Source organism: Pan paniscus, chromosome 1 (genome assembly GCF_029289425.2).
Source record: "Pan paniscus chromosome 1, NHGRI_mPanPan1-v2.0_pri, whole genome shotgun sequence".
In the NCBI taxonomy this organism is placed as follows: domain Eukaryota; kingdom Metazoa; phylum Chordata; class Mammalia; order Primates; family Hominidae; genus Pan; species Pan paniscus.
The window spans coordinates 69,882,134-69,909,215 of NC_073249.2; the positions used below are offsets into that span (position 1 = coordinate 69,882,134).

General features: G+C 40.0%; 3 protein-coding genes across 8 annotated transcripts in view; 2 read left to right on the forward strand and 1 right to left on the reverse strand.

The window, feature by feature from the left end:
• The window catches only part of TOR1AIP1 (torsin 1A interacting protein 1), a 39,088-nt gene extending 34,785 nt beyond the window's left edge, over positions 1-4,303 (reverse strand). The window contains exons 1-2 of one of the 4 annotated variants that reach the window (XM_008978377.6): positions 2,281-4,303; positions 495-572 (exon numbers count right to left, since the gene is read on the reverse strand). In XM_008978377.6, the coding sequence (XP_008976625.1) occupies positions 495-572; positions 2,281-2,755 (553 nt within the window). In that variant the 5' untranslated portion in view covers positions 2,756-4,303. The remainder of the gene's footprint in view (positions 1-494; positions 573-2,280) is intronic. The other 3 variants (XM_008978376.5, XM_008978378.6, XM_003824716.6) reach the window with 3 other exon arrangements.
• Positions 4,304-7,431: 3,128 nt separating this feature from the next.
• Positions 7,432-27,082, forward strand: part of LOC100995923 (torsin-1A-interacting protein 2) — a 37,786-nt gene continuing 18,135 nt past the window's right edge. The window contains exons 1-3 of one of the 3 annotated variants that reach the window (XM_063603674.1): positions 7,432-7,557; positions 7,877-8,011; positions 19,390-19,808. The gene's annotated coding sequence lies outside the window, so the exon portion shown is untranslated. The remainder of the gene's footprint in view (positions 7,558-7,876; positions 8,012-19,389; positions 19,809-27,082) is intronic. The other 2 variants (XM_003824718.7, XM_055110999.3) reach the window with 2 other exon arrangements.
• Positions 19,806-26,182, forward strand: LOC106633937 (torsin-1A-interacting protein 2). Its single transcript, XM_057301995.2, has one exon. The coding sequence runs from the start codon at positions 20,068-20,070 to the stop codon at positions 20,461-20,463; it is 396 nt and encodes a 131-aa protein (XP_057157978.1). The 5' UTR covers positions 19,806-20,067; the 3' UTR covers positions 20,464-26,182.

Consider the following 27,082-nt stretch of genomic DNA (forward strand, 5'->3'; position numbering starts at 1 on the left):
GATGGTGTTTCTTATAGTCAATAGCATCTTAAGATTTGATAAACCACAGTATTAAACTGAAAAGACTGATCACACTGTGTCAAGATTTTACCATGAAGAAAAGTTAATCCATTTTAAACACAGGGCAGTATAACATATTCATTCATTTGACATTGAACAAACTTTACTGAGTAGCTAGTTATGACATGAGAGAATGACAGTGAGGCACCTGGGGGGAAAGTGAAAGGGCTCTGGAGAAGACAAACCTGGGTTTGAATTTTGGCTCAGTCACATATGTGATCTTACAGAATTGTCTTAGCTTCTCTGTGTTTCAGTTTTCTCTTCTATGAAATTGGTATAATACCTATCTTACAAGGTTATATGGGTGGCTGGTACTCTTGAGTACTCACGTGTCTGCCCTTGTCTTTTCTTTACACATACTTACATTGCTTAATTCAATGAACATTTAAAAAGTTGGTAGGTAAGGAGAAAAACAAAAAGTTAACTATTCTTACCTGGAGCCTCTTGTATGCTCCTGACAGTTTTCTTTGAGATCGTTTGGCTTAAATCAGTTTGGGAAGATGCTTCATCCTCTAAAAAACAGACGTAACAAGAGTTAAAATTCAGAATATATGACCTGGGAGATCATGGCACAGATTATGCATTTTTGTAACAATACATAAGCAAAAATGCAAGAAATTCGTTTCTTTAGAAACAGGTGGTTAGGTTTACCAAAACTTAGGAAATATACTAGTCAGAACTCCTCTTGAGACAGAAATGAATTCAACAGAATATAATAATATTTGCCATTGTTGTTTTACAAAAATATATTACTTCAGAAAATCAAAAAGATGGGGTAGAGAGTCACAAATGATGTGGAAGAAAGCAGAAGAGTGAAAAATGTTTAGATCCTTAAAGATTTAATAAAATAGGGGTAAATTGTTTACTTGTTAAAAAAAAGTTAGCCTGTATAACTGCACTAGGCTCTGTGGAACTCAATACAATGTAACATATTTTTTGCCTACCATGTACAAAGCATTCTTCCAGGTACTGAAAAATACTGAATTAAACCAAGTACTTAAATTACTATCAAATATATGATAGGCTCCTTGTCTGCAAAAACTTTGTAATCTTAAGAGAAAAAACTAACACATATATGGGCTAAACTGTCTTCAGTTGCTACACCCAAAAATAACTGACATAACTTTAACATAAAGTTTCCAAAATCAAGTCTTCAAATCTGTCAGTACCTTCACGAGTCAGCAGGTAAACTTGCAGCCTATCACCGTGCTCTAAGCTGAAAACCCACTCCTCCGCATATCAATAGTCTACCACAAACTATGTCATCCCATTGTGACTCAGGTCCGCTGATTTTTACCTCACAGGTGCCTTACATGGGATTAACATGAAACTTCATCTGTGACTCAGTGTTAGGTCCTAAAATGGGGGGGCAGGGTGGGAGAGGATAGATTAAGGAAACGGATTCACCTATGACTTACCTAACACTATACACTCACTTTGTCAGCATCCCTTTTGTCCATTTAGACGAAAACTCTAATTAATAGTCTTGTTTTTCAGGTTACTTTGTCAGTCTGATTTGCCAGACTACTTGAGGTTACAGTGACGGCCACCAAAGTGGCAGATTTTTGGCAGGGACCACCACACTGGAGAAACAGCAATCAGCTCAAGTTTATCAAACACTGGGGAACATCAGTTCAGGAAAAATGAGTTACCCCATTTCGCTGAAAGTATTGGGTGAGGTCTCAAATCAATTCACTAAACTCAGCAATCCCTCGAAATGCCCACTCACAAAATTTCTCCTTCCTCTCTGCCCACCTGGGTGAGGAGGGAAAAAGACTGAAAGGTTAGATCCTCAGCTGGGGACTCTGGCCCGCGAGCGTTAAAGAAGGAAATGGAAGTGGTTTCTGTAGAAACATCCGCAGGGTAGAGGGAACCGAAATGAAACCGACCCTGCAGTAATTCGCTGTCCCCTCGTGAAGGCCTGCAGAAAAAGGCAGCTCTGACTCCCCTAAATTGATGCCCGATGTTGGGCAGAGCGCCCCAGCCCTGCCCGGGTCGCTCCACACGACCATCTTTCCACTCCTCCGGTCGGCGCTTCCTTCCCCGCTGCGGGTCAGGGTGGCCCTTGCACGGCGGCACAAGTCCAGAGGGGGCTGAGGAATACCCTTTAGCCAATCCCAGTACTTAGTACCCAGGCGGGCATGAGCTCCACCGAGGCGCGCGCCCGCCCCCGCGCGTTCCCTGGCTCGCGGCTGGGACTGTTACCTCCGCGGTCCTCACCTTCAGAGGAATGAGAGTCCCGCAGCCCTCTCCTGGTCATAACAGGAGACGGCTGTAGCGGAGGCTGCTCTGAGTGCTGCTGCTGAAGGCGGGTAGTCCTTCGCGTCTTCATCTCCTCGGTTTCCTGGGGTCGCGGCTGCCTCCGCTGCCTAGACCGAAGGTAGTACGCGCTTTCTCTCACTTCCTCTTTCGCAGAATCGGACCGGAACTCTTCTAGCCGGGTTCGTTTTCCCACCGGGGACCTTTCTTTGGCCACCAGGGGCTCGAAGTCGCCGTACACTTCTGGCGGCTCGTCCGAGAACCTCACTTCCCGCCGGCCCTGGCGCGACGGAGGAGTTCTGTACGCAGGCGCATCGCTGCTGCCGCCATTTTGAGGGGCGAGCCGGCCCCTTCCCTCTCGGATGGGGGCCCTGGGGGTGACGTACACACCCCATCCTTCCCGCACCGCCTCCGCCCGCCGCCCGTCGCCCGCCATAGTTGTTGACGTAGCTTTAGTCGATCGCGAAGATGGCTTTATGGACCCTAGGTTCTCCTGCCGGTGGTGGCGATGGCTTCTCGGGGGTGTTAGGCGGTGGCCGCTGTGGTCAGGGAGGCAGTTGCGAGTCGCTGGGGCCGCCGCCTGCGTCGTCGCTGCTGTGTAGCAAACCTGCCTCTGGGCCCATGGTGTGTCTTGAGGGCTGTGAGAGAGGCAGTGCCTGAGCTGGGTCAGCTGCTGTGGATCGCTCCCGCCTCCTGGCTGGAGGCACCAAAGAGGAGGAGAAGGGGGAGGAGGACGTCTCTGCCATCGCCCTTAAGTAAAGGAGGGGTGGGGGCGATAGAAGGGTGGCAGGGCAACTTGCCTGTCCTAAGTCTAGCCGCTCGTGGCAAGTGTTGACTGCGTGTAGGAGACTCCCGTCCTATCTCCCAGTACCAAGTCTCGGGGAAAACGAGTGCGACGAGGGTGGAGAAGACCAAGTTTCGCTTCTCGGCCCCAGGCTGTTGCGCAGTTTCCCTGGAATCTTTTTGATCGACTGCTACGTTGACCATGTCCTTCCCAGTGTCCTTAGCAGGAGTGATGGCCAGAGAGATAACTTTTGCACATGCCATGTTTTCGTGGCAAAAATTTTAGTTTCAAGTACCTTATGAGGGCGGTTACCTAGTTTTAAATTTTGTCACTTGTTGAGGGTGTACAAAATCCTATCTAGAGTCATACTCGTTGGATGTATTTTCTTTTCCGAAATGTACCCATAGGACACATAACCTTATTCCTGGTCTTTAATATTTCTCGGTTTTATACCAAGCAGCAGTGTTCGGAAGACCATGTTAGTGCTACATTGTGCACAGTGAGAAATGAACAAGTTTTTAAATTAAAGACAGCACTGTAATTTTAAGTTGTGATCCATTATTTTTACTTTTATTCTGGATGTGACTTGATACTCTACATTTGATTTAGAATGCTTTATGGACTTTATGGAATAAGAAAGCATGGTAAAATCTATTTGTTTCACCTCCTTATACAAATGTTTACAGATGTGGCTAATCTGCAAATACCTAACCAAATTTAGACACATTCAGAGAAGGTCGATTAAGTTCGTGTGAAGTCTGAATAATTATTGAAAGAAAGCTTAAATTGCCTTCAAATATACAACTGCTTGTAGGGCTTTGTATGATTGGAGTGAATAGATTTAAAAAATTGTAATTTGGATACCAGTTACAATGAGCGATTCTGAAAAGTTTGAAGGTGTTTGTTTATTCTTCCAAGTAATCACCTTAAAATGTTTCTGAGCAACTCATTTGTTGCTCAAACTTGGCACAAATTTCAACTACTTAAGTCGTAATGTGTACTATGTTTTTATTTTATTTTTATTTTTATTTTATTTTTTTTTGAGACGGAGTCTTGCTCTGTCACCCAGGCTGGAGTCCAGTGGCGCGATCTCGGCTCACTGCAACCTCTGCCTCCCGGATTCACGCCATTCTCCTGCTTCAGCCTCCCCAGCAGCTGGGACTACAGGCGCATGCCGCCATGCCTGGCTAATTTTTTTGTATTTTTAGTAGAGACAGGGTTTCACCGTGTTAGCCAGGATGGCCTCGATCTCCTGACCTCGTGATCCGCCCCTCGGCCTCCCAAAGTGCTGGGATTACAGGCGTGAGCCACCCTGCCCGACTGTGTACTATGTTTTTACTAATATTGTCCATAAATTTGGCAACAGGCAGGAGGAATTACAGTTTTAGAGTGAGATAAGGTGTGACCTGTTAGGAGCTTAGTTTACTGTAGGTTTATATACAATATAGCTTTTAAAAACTGCAGTAACAAAAGAGAGACTTCTTTCTTTTCTGTCTGTCTTCTTTCTTCTTGTCTTTTAAGGAAAAATGAAAAGGATACTCTTCCTTGTCAGTCTGGATTAGATGGTATATTTCGGAAATTAGCTAGATTTACTCTTCCAACAAAATGCTCAAAAGTATTGATATGGTAATACGTGGCTTTTATTTATGTTTTAAGCAGGGCTTTCTCTTTAAGGTGGCTATTACATTACTCATTAGTAACACAATAGTATAAGTTCCTTAAGAGATTTAATTATTAAATATAAATTTTATAGTAATATATTGAGTTCATATTATGAACATTAAAGCCTCCTTGAAACATTTTACCAAGACAGATGACTATGTAGAAACTGGGATACTAGCTTATAAAACTTGGATACAGGCTTGTAAAACTTAGGTTTGAGGGACAAATTAAAAAAGAGACAAGAGATTCTACATATTGAACAATCAGAGGAGAGGTTCTGCATATTACTGAATAATCAGAATATGCATATTTTGTAATTAAAACTGCTTGTAAAGGCTTAGGAATGGCCTTTCAACTAAATTAATGAGACACTTAATGTAAAATTAGAGGTATGGTAACTTTAATGCTAACATACACACACACACACACACATATATATATGCATCGGATTTTCCCTCTCGTCTAGGTTGAAAGCATAAGGAAACCTACCTCTACTGTGACTGCCTCCTTCACCTAGAAACCTTACAGATACAAAACTTTCATCACTAGCTCTGAGGCAAAGCTAAACTGTTATGAAACTAGATACTCTGCTGTAGCTATTATCGAGACTATAAGAGTGGCTGAAAAGAGGTGACATTACAGTGACAGTAGACTCATAGCCAATATTATAAGGGATGCGCTGGGCCACTAAAAAAGGATGCCTCAGCTCTGGATATTAAAGTTACTTTGGGAATTTGAGAAATCTGGAGGAATTCAGTGACCCAAAAAAGAAGACCGGTAAGAAAAGAAATGATTAAAACAAAGAATACACTTAATAATTCATTTACTTATCAAACGTGTGCCAGCAATGAGGAAGACTGCTTTACCTTTAGGGAATTTGCCATTTATTGGGAACGACAGAAACACGAAAAATTACAATTCAGATTAAATGCCATTAATTCACACACTTAACTATTAGGGCTAGGTCTGGAAATCCTGTGCTCTTGAGACTGGGTTCCTAAATCAGTTATTTTATTTCATTTTTAATTAATTAATTTATTTATTTAGAGATGGAGTCTTGCTCTTTCGCCTAGGCTGGAGTGCAGTGGTGCAATCTCGGCTTACTGCAGCCTCCCCCAACCCCAGGTTCAAGTGATCCTCCTGCCTCAGCCTCCCAAGTAGCTGGGATTACAGGTGCCTGCCACCATGCCCAGCTAATTTTTGTATTTTTAGTAGACATGGATTTTGCCATGTTGGCAAGGCTGGTCTTGAACTCCTGACCTCAGGTGATCCATCCGCCTTGGCCTTCCAAAGTGCTGGGATTACAGGTGTGAGCCACCACGCCTGGCCAAAATAATTATTTTAAATGAAACATTTTAGAACAATAAATTTTTTGTACAGGAACTTTTTGCTTTAGGGTAAGCAGAAATTCATTTATTTAAAGAGATAAATCTATCCGTTGTGACTTAGTAGTAGAAATGAAGTAGGCAAACAATTTTAATAAGGAAAAGATGATTAAAATATTAAACAGGAGGAAGTTAATTAAAGACATAGTAGCTGGCTCCATTTATTCCCCAGTCTTACAAATGATAGAAAAATATTTTAATGACAATACAAATGAAAATACCTGGAAATGTTATACTGAAATTAATTAAACACAATAAAGTGAATGGAATATAGTATTTTTGTTGAATTAGGAATTGCAGTTAATTATTAAACACCATCCAAGAGTGTTACCAAATCCTGTCACTTCTGCCAAAAGAGGGTGATTGAGAAGTGAAGGCACCAAAAATCACATTAAATGAGGAATTATTAATTCAATAAATACTTGAGCTACTATGTAGTAGGCAGTCCCTGTTCTCTGTGCTGGGGATACAGCAGTGAACAAAATAGACTAAAAGACAAAAAATGTTTCCTGCCTTCTTGGAGATTATATTCTATGGGAGGAGTCGGGCAAAAATCAAAATAAGTAAAATAGTGTGTTGGTCAGGACTGTTATGGAAAAAAAAAGAGGAAAGGGGAAGGGAGTTTTACATGAGTAGATTTCTTCTTGAAATTTGGTTAGATTTGTCCTGAATTGGTATAGGTCAAGAACAGGAATTTTAGACTTACTTCATTTTGCCCCCAACAAATTGTATGTTCTTGGGTAAATTGCTCACCATCTCTTAATTTTCACATTTATAAAATTAGTAGATCAAAACAATAGCTATTTTTTGTTACTACTGTCATTTAACAGACATGCTGCATACGTCATCTAATTTACTAATAACAAACTTATGAGGTAAGTAACGTTGTCCCCATTTGACACACGAGCAAACTGAGGTTTAGATTAGGCAACTCATTGGATTACATGCTCCTCTTAATGGCACAGAGGGTGTGTTCCAGGACATGGTGTTTGCCATTATCATTTGGTACTGCTGCTCACTGTGTTGGTCCTATGAGTTTCTTCAGTCTATGAATTTCAGGTCAGGGTGGTCGACGTCTTACAGAGATGCCTGTAATCCTGTCAGCATGAGATTGCATGGGACCTCTGCGGTTTGGTCGCGCATTTACCGCGACTGTCGCTGGGTCAGACGACCTGGCAGTAGAGGGTGAAGGATGGAGAAGGCAGAAGGCAGGGCACGGAGACTACTAGTCCCAGGATTCCACGGGCGCCTTCCGGCGGAAAGTGTTTGTCATATGGGCGGGGACCCTGGACGACATTCGGGCCGCGGCGGCCGCTGGGTGCAGCCGAGCGGTGTGGAGCAGAGAGAATACTCGAAGGGGCTCTCCTGATACTAACAGTTTTACGATTTAAAACTTCGCCAGAATTTGTAAGTAAACAAAATGACTATGCAGCTTTTCCATGTTTTAGTATTGAAACTGATATCTTGAATTTTTGAAAAGGACTTTCAGAAACGGTCCCTCCCCACCCCCACCTTCGTACCGCACAAATGGTATTTTTATTTTTATTGTTTTTGAGACAGGTACTTGCCCTGTCACCGAGGCTAGAGTACAGTGGCGTGATCATAGCTCACCACAGCCTCATACTTCTGGGCTCAAGGGATCCTCCCGCCTCAGCCTCCCAAGTAGCTGGAACTACAGGCCCGCACCACCATGCCCTACTAATTACTTTATTTTTTATTTTTGTAGCGACAGGGTCTCACTGTATTGCCCAGGTTGGTCTCGAACTCCTGGCTTCAAGCGATTCTCCCACCTCAGCCTCCCAAAGTGCTGGGATTACAGGCGTGAGCCACCACGCCTGGCCTCACTCAAACAGTAAACGAGGTAGGTTGGGGGTATATTTTTGTTTTGGGATAAAAAGAAACTGAATCTTATAAATATTAAATGGGTTAAGATGTGAGTAAATTTTTGGGTTTAGACTTTAAGGTGAGAAGCAGAATTATTTTAGGGTTCTAAATGTAAGTGGGAAATTTGCCTACTAGTGTAGGCGGCGATTACTCCATGCCCAACATGCCTAGGTTCTCGACATTCATAATCTTAATCCTGAAAAGATAATACTTAAAAAAAAAAATTGGTGCTAAAAAGGGCAAAGTTGAAGTTTTAGTAAGACCTCCTACCATTTTGCTTACATATTATATATGTACCATTCTCCCAATTGTATTTAATACCTGATGAAAAAGTTTGTGCCTTTTCCTTCTTTTAACAAATTTCATAGTACTCTCTACTTTATGAGTAATGCTTAATTATCAGACTTTATACTGTTACACAGATCCAGAAATGAGTTACATAGATTAAACATACTGGCTTTGTTTTACCTGTCTTTAGGTTTTAACACATTTTATTTTGGATCTGTATGAGAGATCCTTTCTTTGTTTTAAGCTGTGGCAGTTATCCATGTTTTTTGAGCTTTATTTTTTGAGCACAAGATGAGGATATAAAAGGCCAGTGGAAACATTTAATAAAAAAAGGAACTTCATGGTAGAGTAACTACAGATGTTTTTGGAAGAGTTTGTGTGGATTAGAATAGTTTGAAAAACTAACATTTGCTATGAAAACTGAGTGCCTGTCTTCAGTAATGTTTATTATGCTGAACGTGCAGTCCACAACTTGATTACCTGTTTTTCTGCTGGTTTGTTACGCAACCTTGCGTGACTCATTTAAGAACTATTTTATCTAGTTTCTTTCCTAATGTAGAGGTAATGCTAGCTTGAGAGCTTCAATAATTTATAAATAAATTAACTTCAGAATGTAGCTAATTATTTGAGGATTATTGGGTGTTTTAATAATGTATTGTATCTTGTATATAACTTATTTTTGCCTAAGAAGTAATTTCTGTATTCCATTCATTTCCATGGAACACAGAAGTCAAAATTCTATTCCAGGAAAGTCCACACTTCTTTGAAGTGCCACTTGAGTTTCCTGAAGGAATGTTTGCTTCAAAAAGCCTTGTCTGCTTTATCACTTTGAGGTTGTTCACTAAGTCAACTGTGAAGGCCCATAAACTTGGAGATTCGACAACTTCCAAAAAAATTTAAAGAATGAAGAATTGGCTGTTTTATTTACCATTTAGAATTTTGATTGTGTTAAAATTTCATTAATATTTCTACATCATATGAACTACTGGATTAAACTGTGTCCTACAAGAAGGAATTCATAGGGCGATCATATTATCATAAATTTTGCACAGAAATCAAGCACTTGGGAATAAGGAAGCGTGTCCCTAACATTGGTAATGAGCATAGACTGGAGTCATAGCTGGGTTTGAATTCCTATTTTGTCACTGTGTGGGCTGTTTTCCTCTTTACTAATATTTAAAGGAGCTGGCACATGATTTTTTTTTTTTGGTGCCATGGCTCTGGTATGAACTGTGCACATAATTTTGGTAATCGAAATTTCTGGGAAGAAAATTCACCTATAACTCCACTACCTCAACAAATCAAATTGTTTGATTTTTAGAGATTTTCCTTCAGCCCTTGACCATGAGTATCTATCATGTAAATGTAATGACATTTTTGGAAAAAGTCAAATTTTGAAACATTGGTGTCTTCTGGGGTTTTAATTATATAAATGAAGCTGTCTGGTTTTGCCTTTAATAGTTCAAATAATAATTATTTACGGTTTTTGAGGACTTCTTTTGTGCCCCTGTGGTTGCCAGTATTGCACATTATCTCATTTGATCTTCACACTGCCTCTTTCATCTAAGTACTATTATTCCATTTTGTAATTAAGAAAACCAAGGAAAAAATTAGCCAGGGGCTGGGTGCAGTGGCTCACGCCTATAGTCCCAGCACTTTGGGAGGCCAAGGTGGGTGGATCACTTGAGGTCAGGAGTTTGAGACCAACCTGGCCAACATGGTGAAACCCTGTCCCTACTAAAAATACAAAGAAATTAGCTGGGCATGGTGGCGGGCACCTGTAATCCCAGCTTCTCGGGAGGCTTGAGGCAGGAGAATCATTTGAACCTGGGAGGCGGAGGTTACAGTGAGCTGAGTTCGCGCCGTTGCACTCCAGCCTGGGCGACAGAGCGATACTCCATCTCAAAAACAAAACAAAAAACAAAGAAAACCAAGGGCATAGAGAGAGAGAGAGGAACACCAAGTCAGAAGCTGGAGCAGTCATTCAGGTCTAGGCAGTCTGACCTTAGAGGATAGTGCTATATTGGGTTCTATATTTGTAGATTTGCTTTATGGATGTTAGGTCATATTTGTAGATTGGACTTGATCCTGGAGGCTGACTTATAACTTTCTTTGTATAAAAGTAACAGTATTTACAGTTTTTTGTTTGTTTCTTTTTTGAGATAGGATCTCTCTCTCATCCAGGCTGGAGTGCAGTGGCACAATCACGGCTCACTGCATCCTTGACCTCGCAGTCTCAAGTGATCCTCCTACCTCAGCCTTCCAAGTAGCTGAGACTACAGGCACACACCACCGTACCTGACTAATTTTTGTATTTTTTGTATGAACAAGTCTCGATATGTTGCCTAGGCTGGTCTCTGAACCGTTGGGCTCAAGCAGTCCTCTCCTGCCTGAACCTCCTAAAGGGCTGGGATTATAGGCATGAGCCACCATACCTGACTACAGTATATTTTGAAGGTACTGTATAAAGGTACTTTATAACTATTTTTTCTTTTCTTTTTCTTTATCTTTTTTTTTTTTTTTTTTGAGACAAGGACTTGCTGTGTTGCCCAGGCTGGAGTATAGTGGCACTATCATGGCTTACTGCAAACTTGAACTCCTGAGCTCAAGCAATCCTCCCACCTCAGTCTCCCAAATAACTGAGACTGCAGGCACACACTGCCACACCCAGCTACTTTATAGTGAACACCAGAGTCATCTGGCAAATCTGTTAAAACATAACTTCCTGTAGGAGGCTCTCAGAGATTCTGGTCTAGTGGGTCTAGGTTGGGGCCTGAATTTGTACTTTTAGCAAGCTCCCAGGTAATGCTAATGATTCCCAGCTAGTGAGTTTAATATAGTAAGGAAACAAACACTTGTTGTCCATATTGTTGACTTGATAGTTATACCCCAGTAGCACTGAGCATTCAGATCTTGGTTTTTAAAGGAACTAGGACTTTTTAGAGAAGTGGCTGATTTAGTGCGGGAGCAGAGAAAATACAAGATGAGCCTGAAAAATCTTATGGTGCTTGAAAGTAAGGAAATGCTAGAAAAAGTTAGGGACCTTGTCGAAAGGACCCAAGAGCCAACTTGAAGGAGTTCCTGGTATCCAGGTTGGAACAATTTCAGCAATAAAATGAATAATGATAGTATTGGACTTTAACCCATAAAATAAAATGAGTTCATACTGATATTGCTGAGTGAATAAATAAGTAGGGGAGAAGGGACAACTCTAACAGAAGAATTCCATTTAATAAACATAGAAGGAAAGAAGGAAATACAAAACCACCATTAGGGAAACAGTACCATAGTAGTTGTTGCAGACAAAATCCAGTTAGAGGACAATCAGAATATTTACAAGTCTCAAAGTATCTCTCCCAGGATAATTATTAACTACAAAGAAAAAATAGTAATCTGACAGTGGAGGTACTATGTTAACAAAGTGATCAAGGTTAACATCACCAGTAATGAGACAAGGACATCATGAACCCAAAGAGGCAGTGAGAAGGACACAGCGGCATTTCTGTGACGTTTGTTATTCTTGCCAAAAATGCATAATCTTTTTATCTTTCTAATCATGATAAAATATTGTAAAAATCTAAACTGAGAAACATTCTACAAAATAACTGGCCAGGCCAGGTGCAGAGGCTCATGTCTGTAATCCCAGCATTTTGGGAAGCCAAGGCAAGAGGATCGCTTGAGCCTAGGAGTTCGAGACCAGCCTAGGCAACATAGCAAGACCACATGTCTATTTTTAAAAACAAAAAACACCAAACCCAAAATAACTGACCAGTATTCTTCAAAAGTGTCAAGGTCACAAAGACAAGAAAGGGTCACAAATGACAGGTAAAGACTGAGGAACTGTCATAGACTAGACACTAAGGAAAAACAACAACTAAAAGAAATCGTGAAATCTGAATATGGCCTCTAGTTAATTGAATTGTGCCAATGTTGATTTCTTGTTTTCGATAACTATGCTTTAATTATATAAGATGCTAGATGAAGGATATAATGGAACTGTGTGCTATTTTTGCAACTTTTCTGTAAGTCTAAAATTAGTTCAAAATAAAAAGTTTAATAAAAATATGTTGACTTGAAGTAGATACTAAAAGTGATCAGGGAAGTTGAACTAAACCTGGCAGTCAGTTGTGCCACCCACTGTCAGAAATCTTAGCAAACTCTTAGATCCTTCGTGCATAGCTTAATACCTCTACATGGTCAACCGAAACTAGAGCTACAAGTCAAAGGAGTTGGGAGGGAGTATGAAAAAGGGTAAGTAGGAAAGGAAGGCTTTCTGCACTCGGAGAATATCTGTAGAATTTGATCTGCGCCAGGCATTCAGTTCCTGTGTAAAAAACAATTCCCTAAGGAAGTAGAGTGCTTTTTGTTCCGAGGCTAGTACTTTTTCAAACTTCCTTTCAAAAATCTAGAATAAGTCACCAGTTAGTGAAAATACAGAGAAACGAAAAATTGTGAAAATAATAATGCTGGGATATTATGACAGTGGATATGGTACAGAGGAGTGGGCAAGACTTAGAAATTTAGTTTTAGACAATAAATAGCTAGCACAAGTTATAGAAATACCTAAGCTTGGCACCAGATCTGACTGTTGAAAGTTGTGTATTAGCCTTAAAGGTTTGGCTGCTGGTGTTTTGAAGTGAAATTGTAGACAGAATTTGGACCATGGGCTTTTGGAGCATTAGAGCAACATAGATAGAAATGTACCAGTAAGTTTCCAAACCAGTTGTTCTCCTTTATGGCCATCCCCCTCAAAAAGTATGGTAGCAATGCATACACACCTGTTTCGTTTGTCAGTTCCTGGGGCAAGAGAGAGGAGAACATTCTGCAGCTATTTTCTAACCTTGGGTCATATTTTTTATTTGGCTTCTCTGTTCTAAAGAGGGAACAGTGTGTGTACTAAATAGTACTGAAGATTGTCATCCATATGCCTTCTCTCAGTGATCTCAAGATTGCCAAATTAAAAGTAGTTTCTCACAAAACAAGTTGACTTTTTTCCAGGAGCATTTTATTTTCAACAAAAAATTATTTTAGATTATATGAATTCAAAAAGAAGAATGATTCCTTTTTTCATACTCCTTAATCTCTCATTATCTAAGGTAGTTGTGAAATAGGAAACTCTTAAGATTTCACTTTGTGTATGAAACTTATTGGAGAAACCATCTCATACAAAAAAAGTTATGATTATTGATTAGCCTTGACTGTAGTACCCCCTAGAAGAAAATATTTAAAATGGGAATTCAAGAGAGTTTAAAGCATTTATACTTTTTCTATGTGCCTATCTTGATTTTATGTATCATATGAGGAATTGGTTGAGGCTGAAGTCTAAGGGATAAATTGCCTGGAAAAGTCATTCCAATCCAGACTCAGTCTGAAACTTAATTATTATGCTACCACAAAAAAGAATAAGGGAATTTTTATTTATTGAAGGCAGATTTGAACTTACTAACATACATTCAGGAAATAGCAAAGAACAAGATAGACTATTTAGAGAAGTTAATTAAAAAGTTGCCATGGTTAGTTGATGTAAATTTCAGTGGATTAAATAGAACTACATTTTCTATTTTGGTGTGAAAGTACTATTTTCTTTTCTAAATTTTCTTTTAATAAAGTTTCAGGAAGGATCTTAAATTTATTTTAGTTTACATACACAAAACCCCTGATTTGTATTTTCTTTTGTATAGCATTTGTGCAGTAGAGAAGCTCCTCAAATTTTGTTTTTTTGCTCACTGTTTTTAGTGAAGGAGGTTTGAAAATACAAGCATCCCAGCTTTTGCTGTGGGCCTCCCTAAATTTCCTGTGATCTCTACAGGGGATCTTTTTATATCCCTCTAAGAGCCCTTAGCCTACAGGGGATCTTTTTATATCCCTCTAAGAGCCCTTAGCCTTCACCTAAATCACTGGTTCCAGTCTGGATTCCCTAGACATCTAGAAGTCCTGAATGATTGTTCTTTCTGTATCCATAGTACTTGGCATTGGGCCTAGCACATGGTGCGCTCCTCAAATAAGTGAAACAATTATGTTTAACAATCATAAAGTAATGGTAGTTCTCAAGGTATTTTTATTTAGCATTTCTAAAAACCTAATGATAGTCATATACTTACCTTAAATCAGCTGCTTTGGACTTAAGCTAATGAAGTTGAGAAAGGAAGCCAGTTTTAGGATATCCAGATCTTTCCAACTCTGTGTTATAGGGATATAAAGTATTTTGTCTAATTTAAAATAATGGAAGTTTTTAAACCAAGGCTAGTAGCATTAGTTTTTTGTTTTATTAGAACTTCTGTTTGGCAGATCTACATATCCGATTACTAAAAATGAGAAAACGAAATTATTACAAGACTGCAGATTGTTTGGACATCTTTCCAAAATGGAGGAGGAGGGGTGGGATTGGAAAAAAGTTACCTTTGATAGCAAAATGGTTAGGAACCATAGTGCCTAATGGTCCTGAATCATTTCAGATTCCTCTGGGAGTTTAAAAGGATGTACCATCTTTTTGGAAAAAAATGCACATGTGTATGTAAAAAAAATTTTTTTTTTTTTGGAAATGGAGTCTCACTCTGTCCCCCAGGCTGGAGTGCAGTGGCGCGATCTCGGCTCACTGCAAGCTCCGCCTCCTGGGTTCACGCCATTCTCCTGCCTCAGCCTCCTGAGTAGCTGGGACTACAGGCGCCCGCCACCACGGCTGGCTAATTTTTTTGTATTTTTAGTAGAGACAGGGTTTCACCATGTGTTAGCCAGGATGGTCTCCATCTCCTGACCTCGTGATCCACCTGCCTTGGCCTCCCAAAGTGCTGGGATTACAGGCGTAAACCACCGTGCCCAGCCGTAAAGATTTTTACATGTAATTTCAGAGGATTCAGGACTCCTGGAAGTTTATCCTGTTTTTTGGTGTGGAAGTGAAAAATTATGAGGGGTGATTTCTCCCACCGCCAATATTTATTCATAGTGGAAGAGTATCCTTTGGCTTTGTGAGCAGATTAAATGAGTTAATACGAATAAAGTGTTTAGAACAGAAAATAGCACTCCATAAGTGTTAGCTACTAAGTGTTATTATCTGACAGAGGGTTACTGTATACTGTTTAATATCCTGCCAAATAAAGTTTTCTGAGTTGTATATTGCTTGGAGGAACTGTGCCTTTTTCTAATTTGTACAAAGGCGTCATGTGAAATAGCAACTTCCCTACACAGAAATTCATGCCTTCAGAGAGTATGCTAAGATAAACCCTCTTTTGTACAACCATTAGGTAGGCTTCTTTTACCTTATTTCTATGAAGAGATGGTTGCTTAAAATTTTGTGAGGAAAACAAAGATCCATATCCTTCTATATTGCTCTTCTTTATCCCAATGTAAGTTACCTGCTTTGACTCTGAGCAGATTAACTGCTACTGGTCTTGTCCACAGTGTGAAAGTTTGGTTTTGCTTATTAACCTCTTTCTCTTTTAAACATTATAAAATATTGAATAGAGATGCTGTAAGCTATTAGGATTTATGATACAGTGGGTATTCTTGTACCTTCACCCAATTAAAGAAAACAAAATTACAATTATCTTTGAAATTCTTTGAATGCCCTCCATCCCCCACCCTTCCCTCTCCCATCAGAGGTAATAATTATCCTCAGGTTTGGACTTAATACTTCTTTTTTTTTTTTAAAGCTTTATTGCAGCCGGGCACGGTGGCTTACACCTGTAATCCCAGCACTTTGGGAGGCTGAGGCGGGCGGATCACCTGAGGTTGGGAGTTCGAGACCAGCCTGACCAACATGGAGAAACCCCGTTTCTACTAAAAATACACAACTGGGCTGGGGTGGTGGCTCATGCCTATAATACCAGCACTTTGGGAGGCTGAGGCAGGCAGTTAACCTGAGGTTGGGAGTTCAAGACCAACATGGAGAAACCCCGTCTCTCCTAAAAATATAAAAGTAGCCGGGCATGGTGGTGCATACCTGTAATCCCAGCTACTCGGGAGGTTGAGGCAAGAGAATCACTTGAACTCAGGAGGCGGAGGTTGCAGTGAGCCAAGATTGCACCATTGCCCTCCAGGCTGAGCAACAAGAGTGAAACTCCGTCTCAAAAAAAATCCCTAAACAACACATTAATTTTATATCCTTTTGAAACTTTATGTAAGTGGAAAGTTTATATAAGAATGTGTGCATGTGTTTATTTTTTTCCTTGTGCTACTTGCATTTTTTTTTTAAGCTCAACATTCTTGAGTTTCATCTGTGTTTAGAATGACAGTATCCTGTTGTACAGCAATACCTTAATTTATTCATTCTCCTGTTCGTGGCCATTGTGGCTGTTATTTTGCTATTACACAGTGCTACCATGAATATTTTTATTCATGTTTTTAAATGTACAGGTGCAGTTTCTCTAGGGTATGTGCCTAAGAGTGCAACTGCTGAGTTATAGGAAATGCACATCTTCAGTTTTACTAGGTAATGCCAATTCCAAAAGTGATTGTACAGATTTATAGTCTTGTCATTAGACTATAAGAATTCAAGTTACATTTTATTTTTGTCATTTATTCATTCCGGAAATATTTATTGGACACTATAGCAGTAAATAGAAAGGTTAAATGTCCTGCTTTCAGGGAGTTTATATTTTAGTGGAGAAAAATAGCCAAAATAAATAATATAGCAAAATGGTACCTGTTTTATGTGAAAAAAATAAAGCAAGCCTAGTAGTACTTGTTATTGCATTGCTGATAGAGCCATATGGGGGGATTTGAGGCTAAGGGGATGGGATATAACCAAGAAGTCCTGTGTTTCAGGTGGTGATTGACATGAACAGAGATATAGGTATGAGATTGGTCCTGATGCTTTCAAGCAGATAATTGAAGCTGTATTGAAGCTGTGAGTGTTGGGGTGGGGATGGGGGTTAGGAATCTTGCCAGGAGCATTTTCCCAGGCCCCTCTCTTCACTCCTCATCCAGTAGCTCTAAGGCTAAAGAATGAGTGAGGAAGCTGGTAATGGGTGGTATTATTTTGAGCATTTGGAGTTCTGGGGCCCCCTGTTGGCTCTTGCCTACAGAGGTTTAAAGGACCAGGAGAGGAGGGAAGACTTGTCTGAAACATATGGAATGGTGGAGTTCTCTTGATGCAGGAATACTTGGAATTCTAGTGCTTGTTTGATTCTTGAAGTAAAACTGAAGGTTGGGGAATGGATGGAATTATTCTGAGCACTTGGAGCTTTAGGGCTTTCTCTTGACTCCTACCAATAGAGTCCTCTGGGAGGAGTGGTTTTTGCTATAGTATGTGGAACCCCCTTTGTCAGTTTTTGTAGTGTGGTAGATGTGAAATAGTATCTTGCTGACACTACAATAGTATCTTGTTGCATTTACTTGATTTCACTCTAAAAATGTAAAATCTGATCAATTAAATGTCAGACTTTTAATTTTTTATCTTTTGTGTTTATCCACCATTGTGGGAGTTTTATTCGTCATCTCTCTGTACCATGACTAGAGACCCAAGATTTAATTCAGTAGCTGAAGCTTTCACTGGTAGCTCTTATCAGCAGACCCTCAGGGAAATCTATTATGCCCTGTGCTATCAGCACCAAGTATCTAGTCATTGAGTCGGAAACCAAGCCTTTTGTCCACTCTGCCTGAGGAACTGAATTAGTAGCCCTCACCCGTACATTGTTACCTAACCTCAGAAAACACATCAGTATGTCTACTTGACTCTATTTCACCCGCTCTGGGACTTCCATCAAAATATGGGCCCCATGTTGTCGTAGCACTATCAGAGCCTCTTCATTCGCCTTTTAAATTTACCATTTTAAAATCTGAGAATCACAGCTATTACTTCTGTAAGGAAAGTGCTTTGGCTTACCACAACTAAGGCTATAATTCCTTCTATTTTTCAGGCCAGATCTTTATATTTTAACTCATGCCCTCCCCAGTGTCTCTTATTACTCTCATAGGATCAAGTCTCAGAATTTACAAAAAGAACATTGGAGAAAGGCATGGTATATATAGTACTCTGATTCTGTGATACTCTCTAGGTGGCCTTCTAGTTGCTCCATACATCCTACTGTCCCACCTTATTTACATGCTACATCCAGTGTCATGAAGGAATGCAAAGATGATGATAACATCTGCAAATTCCAACTTATTTACTATGCATTTTCCAAGAATAGCTCAGGACTATTGCTCAGGGCTGTGCCTTACTTGCCTTCTCAGAATGACACTGTGTATAAACCAATAAAACTAGGTGGTGGGCACCCGGGCACGGTGGCTCACTCCTGTAATCCCGGCACTTTGGGAAACCAAGGTGGGCGGATCACCTGAGGTCGGGAGTTCGAGACCAGCCTGACCAACATGGAGAAACCCCGTCTCTACTAAAAATACAAAATTAGCCGGGCATGGTGGCACATACCTGTAATACTTGGGAGGCTGAAGCAGGAGAATCGCTTGAACCCAGGAGGCGGAGATTGCGGTAAGCCAAGATTGTGCCATTGCACTCCAGCCTGGGCAACAAGAATGAAACTCTGTCTCAAAAAGAAAAAAAAACAAACAAGAATAACAAACAACTAGATGGTGAGCAATGAGACTTGCCCCTCTTGATTTTTGACTTTTTTTTTAGCCTTCAAAAGGATTTCATCCAACTTTCTATGGTTAGCTTTTAAGAATATTATCTAAAAACTGTGTAAGCTTTTTTTTTTTTTTTTGGATGGATTGAAACCTATTATGGAAAGGCTGTCATCATTAATGTTATCCCATACGTTATGGGGATACCATATGTGGCACCCATTTCACAGAAGAGATGTACAAGAGATCGCTAAGTTTTACCAGGTTAGACGTGATTATACAGACCTTATTATTCCCAAGGCACACATGGAGTAAAGAAGAAATATAGTCCTAAGAAATTAAGCTAGTTCTAGTATAAATGATCCAGAATTCTTCCTAGTGCCAACATATCAGTTGGTTTGAACCCACGTTAAATAGTCATGGGAAAACCCATGAGACATTTCTTATCTGCCTTAACTAACCTGAATAATTTCCAAATGCATGTTTCTAATAATAATGTGAACAACTGCAAAACCCATGAGTCGTCTGAAGTTTTATCATTTACAGGTATGTGACGCATTCCCAGACTCTTCAGCCAACTGAGCATCAGCTTCTTCACAGCAACTGGGTCCTGATTAATGTCCTCCCAAGACAGACTTCATTGGATCCACGATCAAGAGGACTCTGCCAGGTTTTTCTGACCCCTCTACATTGCTATAAAGTGCCAAGGCCTTAAGACTTGGGTACGTGTGTTACAACGGCAAGAGTGCCAGCGCCAACAAAAGACCCATTGGACCTGTCAGCTCCTCTGTTTCACCAAGCAGACACAATAACCTTACCAACAAAGCAGAGTAAGCCAAGTGCCTCTGTGTGACACCACCAGCAGCTGATAACGCATAAGAAAAATATAACTAATTTAGACTAGAGCCCTATCTCTTCTTGAGAAGCTGGGATTTGAAGGAGCTATCCTGAGATCTGTACTGCTAGTAAGTGACTGATAACATTATAAACTGGATCGGTCCCTGAGTTCAGAGACTGAGTTGCAATTGAGTGAAAAATAGACAACGAAATCTTGAAGAATTGCACGGAGGTGCAAGCCAAGTTTATTTGGCTCTCCAAATAATATTGGTTGAACTAAGAAATTGGTAAACGAAACCTGTAATAGGACTGGTGTTTGGGCGTCTCTCTCTGTCATTGTTGTCTCTTGCTGTCACATTGCTGTCTGTGTTGTCTTTCTAGGTCCAGATGTTTTCAGATAATTCACATTGCCCTGATTGTGGACAACAGTGGTTCCCTAGTTTAGAACTAGGCCACTGGTTGTACCAAACTGAACTTGTTGAAAATGAATGTTACCAGGTATTCTTAGACCGTATTAACAGAGCTGATTATTGTCCTGAGTGTTATCCTGATAATCCTGCTAATAGAAGCCTTGTTCTTCCTTGGTCTTTCCCACTTGAGTGGGCTCCCCAGAATCTCACCAGATGGACCTTTGAGAAAGCTTGCCATCCATTTCTTCTGGGTCCTCCACTGGTTAGAAAAAGAATACATGACTCTCGAGTAGCTGGTTTTAACCCTGCATTACAGTTAATCTTGACCAGAACAGATAAAACCTTAAACAAAAAACTGGGCCAAAACAAATAGCTTCTATAATAGTCAAAATTGTCAAGTCTAGAGGCTTTTGTGTAGGTAGCCCAAGGAAGATGGAAAAATAATTCATTTCTAAGTCTGACCCAGATTGTCACTACTTTGGGAACTGCTTAAATTGTTGGATCTGCTTCCGTGGCCTATACATATTTTATTCACATGAATTTAGTTAGTATTCCAGCCAGACTGTTCATCTAGACTGAGGCTAATCCGTATTTCCTATAAACTGTTTTGGAACTAACTTACCACTCCTAAAAAAATTTCTGCAACCTAATGAGTGTCATATGACAAAGTAGTCCTAGAGGGGAAGTCCTATACTGTGTGCTTCATAGTGGTATTTCTAATGATAACTTTTGTGGGAAAGCAGCCTCGTTATAGCTGGATCCTAGATTAGTCCAGTGAATTTTAATAAGAAATTACACTGTTGTAAACTCACCTCTTATGCATTGGTCAGTGATGAGATATATATATAAATAGATAGATAGATAAAATTTGTTCTTATATAGCCATTTATTCATCATTGGCCCTGTTTGGCCCATCCTCAGTGTGGCTGTGAGATTATTGATAACTGGTCACTGTCAGATAAATCACATTCTATTAGGAAACACCTACATAGGTTATGCAGAAACATGCAGAAATGCCACCTGTCCATACTTACGTGGCTTTACATAAACAAAAGACTGTCTTGTCTTTGTGGTGACTGAATTTACAACGTCCTCCCCTGGAAATGGAAAAGTACCTATCAGGAGATGTATGACAAAAGAAATTATCAAGCCTGACTTCATATATATTATGAACAGTCTAGAGGAAGCATCTTTCTTAGAACTAAGGAGGTCTGCTGAACATTGGCCACATTCTGGACTTTCATGAAAATCATGGACCCAGAGTTGGGGTTAAGCCACTTAGAAAAAGCTGTTGAAAACATCTCAAAGGCCACTGAACAATTTTTAAATTACACTTAACATGCCAGGTATCTAGGTATCTAGTGCTTTTAGCAATATTATCAATATTATCAAGGTCCCAGCTTCTTTGTGTCCTTCCCCCTTGCGATCCTCTTTTTTTTTTTTTTTTTTTTTTTGCTTTTTAAAAAATAGTGACAGAGTCTTGCTGTATGACCCAGGCTGGTCTCCAACTCCTAGGCTCAAGCCATCCTCCCACCTTGGTCTCCCAAGGTGCTGGGATTACAGGCGTGAGCCACCCTACCCGGCCTAGGATCCATGTTTGCTTTTTATCGTTAGGTTTTTTTTTCTCAATGAGTACAATATGACTTCTTGTTGTAACAGACATTTTAATCCCTAGGAAAGGCTGGAAGTAGAGAGCAAAAGGCTTTCTTTCAAGTCAGTCTTTTATTTGGGAATCAAGTCTTTCCCAAAAATCCCTAGCAAATTTCTTCTTACATCTCATTAGAAAGTACCAGTTTACAAGGGAGCCTGGGAAACCTTGGCAAAGGGGAATAGGGTTAGCATTGCCTGGGTAGGCCACATTGCCTCCATTGAAGAAATCAGGGCTTTTTTTTTTTTTTTTTTTGAGACAGAGTCTCACTCTGTCGCCCAGGCTGGAGTGCAGTGGCAGTCTTGGTTCACTGCAACCTCTGCCTTCCGGGTTCAAGCAATTCTCCTGCCTCAGCCTCCCGAGTAGCTGGGACTACAGGTGTGCGCCACCACACTTGGCTAATTTTTGTATTTTTAGTAGAGATGGGGTTTCACCATTGTTGGCCAGGATGGTCTTGATCTCTTGATCTCATGATCCACCCGCCTTGGCCTCCCAAAGTGCTGGAATTACAGGCATGAGCCACCGTGCCCAGCCTTTTTTTTTTTTTTTTTTGATGGAGTCTCGCTCTCTTGCCCAGGATGGAGTGTAGTGGCACGATCTCGGCTTACTGTAACCTCCACCTCCTAGGTTCAAGCAGTTCTCCTGCCTCAGCCTCCCGAGTAGTGGGGATTACATGTGCCCGCCACCATGCCTGGCTAATTTTTGTGTTTTTAGTAGAGACGGGGTTTCACCGTGTTGGCCAGGCTGGTCTTGAACTCCTGACCTCAGATGATCCACCTGCCCTGACCTCCGACAGTGCTGGGATTACAGGCATAGCCACCGTGCCTGACCAGGGCTCTTTTAGCAAGGAAAACGTGAGGAATGAATGGCTGTTGGTGTGCAACAAATCATACTTGCTACATGTTGTGAAACCTTAAGTTATTTGTTAGTCTGTATGAAGAATGTACCCCAGAGATGCACCCTGTATCTGCCTTATGTCTCTTACAATGGAGGTTCTCTCCTGTTATATTGCTGAATAAACTATGTGAACTGCTAAATTGACTGAAGACTAGTTAGTTTATCACTAACTCTTTAATGAAGAATTTCACTATCCTACAACTCCTCCTAAAAAGTGAAAATTTACTTTGAGAGAGTGCTTTCGAGAATAGTATTATGATCAGTATTATTGCCCCTAAATTTTTTAATTATTAGAGAATGCTTATGTTACAAGGACATATACTAAGAAACATTCTACAAATGTGAAAATTTAAATATCAGCAAAATAGAGAAAAGGTTTTTGTTTTTGTTTTAGTCAATATCTCCATTAAATAGTAAGATCAGATTAAAAGGATTTATATCATTGATTTCTCAAATCAATACCTAAGCAGTACCTGTGAGAGCTTATTTAAAAATGGAGACTTCTTGGTCTGCTTTAGAAATTTTGATTCCTCAGGTTGCTTGTAGGGCCCAGGAATCTGCATATTATAAATAACACCTCATGCCGGGTGCCGTGGCATGTACCTGTTATCACGGCTACTTCAGAGGTTGAGGCAGCAGGATCACTTGAGCCCAGGAGTTCAAGACCAGCCTGGGCAAGATAGTCAGACCACTGTCTCTTTCAAAAAAAAAAAACAACATAAAAGATATAAATAGTACCTTTGGAGATTCTGATGCAGGTGCTCTCTAGACCACACTTTGAGAAATGCTGCAGTAATACGTCCGTAGTGTTTACTTATCTGGCTTAAAAGGATGGGAGCAGAATACTCATAGTACTGCAAGATAGTACCATTTATTTGGTAATACTGGCTATGTAAAAAGAGATTTCATGTCAGACTGAAGATCACTGTTAATAATTTAGGTCATAACTCAGCCACATTTTTCTCATTAATTAAACTAATCAGGAATGTTTCAGTCTTCTTCACAAACAGTTTTGTTCGGTGTCATTATAAACTATGTGAATATATGGGCAAGAAAAATGAATCAAAATATTAATTTTAATATTAAGAGGGTTACTTTGCCTTCAAACATCACATACCTGTTATATGATAAGCTGTCAGAAATCAACATCATGTAGTAGAGCTCATAAAATTGAGCAAAGGAGAAAATTGAGGAAGCCTTTGAACAAAGCTTTTCACCTTAGGTCTTTCTAGTATGTCTTCATATGGCTTAAAATATTGCAGGTTATTCTAGAATACTCCATAGTTGATATGAATAATGAATTTTATTAAAATATAAATGCTATGTTGGTAAAATTAATTGTAATGACAAATGATCTGGAGGGTTATCCAGTGTTTTAAATAGTGTGAGCTACACTCGTCTCTATTTTTATAGTGTGGAAGAGTTGGTAATATTGCTTATATGTTATGGTAGCATTTCTAAAATGATCATTATAACTACTTCCTGTTATTTTATGGCAGACCAGTGAGTGAAAAGGTTAATGGAAACATGCAAGGGCAGACCGGAAAGAAAATACATCCACCAAAGAGGTGGCTGTTGGGGGATGTGAGTGAGTGAGGTAAGATTCATCTCTGAGTTACAGGTGAAGGAAGCCCAGGCAAACAGGAAGGCAGAAATGAGTCCATGGCATCCAAAGAATATGTGGCAGTCCACATGTCATAGCTGTCTATAAAAGTGAGATGAGCTGCAGCCCTTTCATCTCTCCAGTCTCCCTGGCAACCCTGAGTCTCCATGGAATTTTGGGGACACAGCTTGAAAATTGCTTTTTATAGAGGCAAAATAATGGCCTTGCAGCCAGCTGGGTTTGTATTCTAATTCTGATACTATTAAATGACCTTAGGCATTTTAACCTCTCTGTATCTAGTTTCTTCATCTGTGAAAAAGGTTGTGTAATAATACCTACCTCATACTGTTGTGAGGTTTAAGTGCAATAACATATACCAAACATATGGCACATACTAAATCTTTAGGATGAGGAAAGATGTAGGGCAAGAAAGCAAAAGCAGAAGTTAGAACTGGGGAATAAGGTAGAGTCTTACTTGTTTTGTTTTTTTGAGATAGAGTCTCGTTCTGTCACCTAGGCTGGAGTGCAGTGGCGCCATCATGGCTCACTGCAGCCTTGACCTTCTGGGCTCAAGTGATCCTCCCACTTCAGCCCCCTAAGTAGCTGTGACTACAGGCTTGCACCACCACGCCCAGCTAATTTTTTTATTTTTGTAGAGATGGAGTATCGCCATGTTGCCCAAGCTGGTCTTGAGCTCCTGGCCTCAAGCGATCCACTCACCTGGGCCTCCCAAAGTGCTGGGATTATAGGTATGAGCCGCCGTGTCCACCGAGTCTTAGTTTTAGAACTAAGCCAATTGTTTGAACTGATGGCTGAATTATTATAAACTTATTGGCTGGTGGCTCACTGTAATTCCAGCACTTTGGGAGGCTGAGGCAGGAGGATGGCTTGAGCCCAGGAGTTCAAAACAAGCCTGAGCAACATAGTGAGACCCCCAACTCTACAAAAAAGTTTTAAAAAGAAAAAAATTAGCTGGATGTGGTGGTATGTGCCTGTAGTCCCAGCTACTCAGGAGGCTGAGGTGGGAGGATCACTTGAGCCTCAGTGAGCTATGAGCTTGAGGCTGCAGTGAGCTATGATGGTACTACTGCCCTCCAGCCTGGGCAACAGAGTGAGGCCCTTTATCTAAAAACAAAAACAAAAAACTTCTTAAATCTCTCCTGATGAAGGACAAGATTGGTTTGGGGATGAGGTTGAGCCTGTAGTATAAGTCAAATGGTCTTAGGTGTAAAGATTAAAAGGCCTGGAGGGATGGATGACCCAAGGCAGATTTTTGTCACAATGTTTAGGCCCATTTTATAATCTTAATTATGGTAGATATAATTGCTGTATGACTTTTATCACCTGAGACTTTCCACAACACTGAAATAAACAAATTCCTGAAGTAGTAGGTCCCTGAAAAGGAAAAAGAAAAGAAATAGAGAAAAGTTGAAGGATATGTACAAATTCACTCAGGTCATATGTGCTGGAGTCACAATTCAAACCTAGACTTAAGTTTTCCAGAGTCAGGGTGCTTGTGGTATGCTTAATACAAGCTTTTAAAAGTGTCATGGTTAGGTCCCACAGCTAGACTACCTGAGTTCAAATCCTAACTGCCCTCAGTAGTCACGTGTTCTTGGGTAACGTTCTTAACTTTTCTGTATCTCAGTTTCCTCATCTCTAAAATAGTAGGAATGTTAATAGTCTACACCTCATAAGATTGTTCTGAAGATTAAACGAGTTAATAAAGTGCTGTGAATGATGCCTGGCACAAAGAAGGCACTCAATAAATAGTAGTTCTTATAGTTGTTGTATATGCTTCATATGTTACTCGTTTTCATAGCAGGATTGTAACTACTTGTTTCAGGGCCAAGATACCAGTTTCTTTTTATCCCTAGAGCCTAAAATGGCATCATTCACTAAAATAAAATTGTGTTTAAAAATAAAGATATATACTTAATTCTACCCCAACTGTCATACATTTGTCATGATGGCATTTATATCTAAACTACCATCCTGGAATGGCTGATTCTTTTGTGCTCTTCTTGGCTGCTAAACTTCTAATTTCCTTCTCCATTTAAAAAATGGTCTTAGTACTTTCTGATACCTACCCTGCCTCCCCTCCCCAGGTTTTCCCCAGGTCACCATCCCTTCCCCTCTTTTTCACTGGTCACCATGGCAATGCTAGCAATTTGCAGGATGGAGTGGAGGATGGGTAAGGTCCTTTTGCTCTCCCAGCTCTGATTTTGTTCTCACAGGCAGCTTTTCCGTGTCCTGTCTCTTCTCAGCTGGTTGTGACAAAATGTCTAGGAGGCTATGGTGGAAGCGTACTCCGTAATGTAAGGTCATTGCATGTAGGCTGAAAGAGTTTCCATTACAGGTCTTTCCTTTTGATACTTAATTTTTTTTTACAGAGACTGATTTATTTTATTACTCATTTAAAAAGGCAGTAACTACATCAAACATACAGAAAAGTGCAGAGAATAATATAGTAAGACTTTTGCCCAGATCTAAAATATATGAACATTTTATCCTATTTACCTCAGATGTTTTTATTTTTTTAAGGAAACTTTATGTGTACAGTTGACACCCTCTCTTATTCCTTGCAGAAGCAAGCACTAAATGGAAGTTGATATGTATCCTTTCCATTTATGTATTTATGTTTTGTTATAAATTTATATATGTTAATAATGCTGTACATTATTCTCTGTACATGTACATGCTGTAACATATCACTCTGTAGTGACAAAAAATGGAATACTTTCAAACCTTCATTAGTATCAAATATATATACATACACAAACATATATATGTATGTACATATATTTATTTTGTTTGTTTTTTTCCCCCGAGACAGGGTCACTC

Coding starts and splice junctions, on each gene's coding strand:
- LOC106633937 (XM_057301995.2), top strand. CDS start 20,068: ATGTTTTCAGATAATTCACATTGCCCTGATTGTGGACAACAGTGGTTC.